The following is a 1,525-nucleotide window of genomic DNA, read 5'->3' as shown; positions in this document are numbered from 1 at the left end:
TGTTTACTGACTTTTCTGAAAAAATTCTATTAAATCTCTATTCTTTATCGTGTGTGGTCACTGAAGTTTCTGTTTTGTTAGCTTATTGATAGCTAATGATTGGACAGAGATAACTTTAAATGCCTGAACCCAGTAAGTCTCCCAGTCTTTGCTGAGGGGCTCTATATGCCTTTTGGGGCATATCTTCTACACTCCAGCCAGCAGTTGACCACTCTGCTTTAAGAGTTGCTATTTCTTGATCTCGGAGCTGAACGTTTCCTGCTTTCATAGAGCCTCAAGGTCACCCAGAAGTGAGAGCTGAGGGCCTTCTCAGGTCTTTCCTGGGCATCCAAATGGCCTTCTAGATTCCCAGGTTTAAGTTGGAGCTTTTCAAAGCCCCTATGGACATCTCATTCCCGAGCTTTTCCCTTTAAGCTTTTCGATTAGTCTGTATTGTTTGCCCAACTGTTATCCCATGCCTCCAGGCTGTCATCCTGTCTAGACTCAGCTGTGTATCTTGAACAAACACTCCCCAATTGCTGCAAGCCTCTCATTAATTTCCAGAGTTCTGAAGCAGTTAATTCTGATGATTTTTGTCAGTTTTCTCATTTTATGGAGGAGAGAATTTTTGGAGGCCTTTACTCTGCCATTTCCCTGACATCACCCCTGTACGGTCTTCACTGAGTGTCATGTTGAAATGAGAGTTGCCACAAAGCTAATTTGACATCTGTAATAATATACATAATCATTATTTTCCTACCTGGTCATAAATTGTCAGCTGTCTATTGAAGTAATTAGTTTTATTTTTGGGGTTTTTTTGTTTGTTTTTTGAGACAAGGTCTTACTCTGTTATCCAGGCCGGAGTGCAGTGGCACGCACGATCATAGCTCATTGTAGCCCTGAACTCCTGGGTTCAAGTGATCCTCCTGCCTCAGCCTCCCCTCACATCCCCTGAATAGCTGGGACTACAGGTGTGCACCACCACACCTGGATAATTTTTTTTCTATTTTTTGAAGAGACAGTGTCTCACTGTGTTGCTCAGGCTTCTCTTAAACTTCTGGCCTCAAGCGATCCTCCTGCGTCAGCCTCCTAAAGTGCTGGGATTACAAATGTGAGCCACCCCTCCTGGCCTAGTTTTATTTTTATTTACCCAAACCAAGTACATATGGGTCATCTGGGAGAGGGGGCCATAGTTGAACCCCAGCATCCTTTCCTTGGCAGAAGAAGAGTTGGCCATTGCCCGTTTGATGGCCAGATTCACTCCTTTGGGTGGGCGCCTTCTTTAAGCTGGTAAGCTAGGCTGCCTCCAGTCTCCGTGTCTGTCTGTGGAGAGGTGGAGGTGGTGGGTGAGATGGTGAGTGCCCATTGTTGTGTCTGCAGTGAGGGGAAAGACCAGAGAGCTGCTGAGGAGGCTGAAACCAGGGTTTGGTGGAAAGCTAGGGTGATGGATTCTCACCTGTTCCTCCCAGTGAGAGGAAAATGCTCTAGAATGAGACTTTGTAAACTGAGGGTAGCAGGAGCCACAAGCCAGGGGTTTGGAGAAGGG

At 45.8% G+C, this 1,525-nt stretch overlaps 1 protein-coding gene across 1 annotated transcript in view; it reads left to right on the top strand.

The window, feature by feature from the left end:
* Window positions 1-1,525, top strand: part of PMS2 (PMS2 postmeiotic segregation increased 2 (S. cerevisiae)) — a 30,020-nt gene that overhangs the window by 11,537 nt on the left and 16,958 nt on the right. The window contains exon 9 of the mRNA XM_012638898.1: window positions 1,360-1,447. Within this exon, the coding sequence (XP_012494352.1) occupies window positions 1,360-1,447 (88 nt within the window). The remainder of the gene's footprint in view (window positions 1-1,359; window positions 1,448-1,525) is intronic.

The sequence above is a fragment of the Propithecus coquereli genome, unplaced genomic scaffold (genome assembly GCF_000956105.1).
Source record: "Propithecus coquereli isolate 6110/MARCELLA unplaced genomic scaffold, Pcoq_1.0 Scaffold137, whole genome shotgun sequence".
In the NCBI taxonomy this organism is placed as follows: Eukaryota; Metazoa; Chordata; class Mammalia; order Primates; family Indriidae; genus Propithecus; species Propithecus coquereli.
This window is presented reverse-complemented; position numbering and strand designations above follow the sequence as displayed.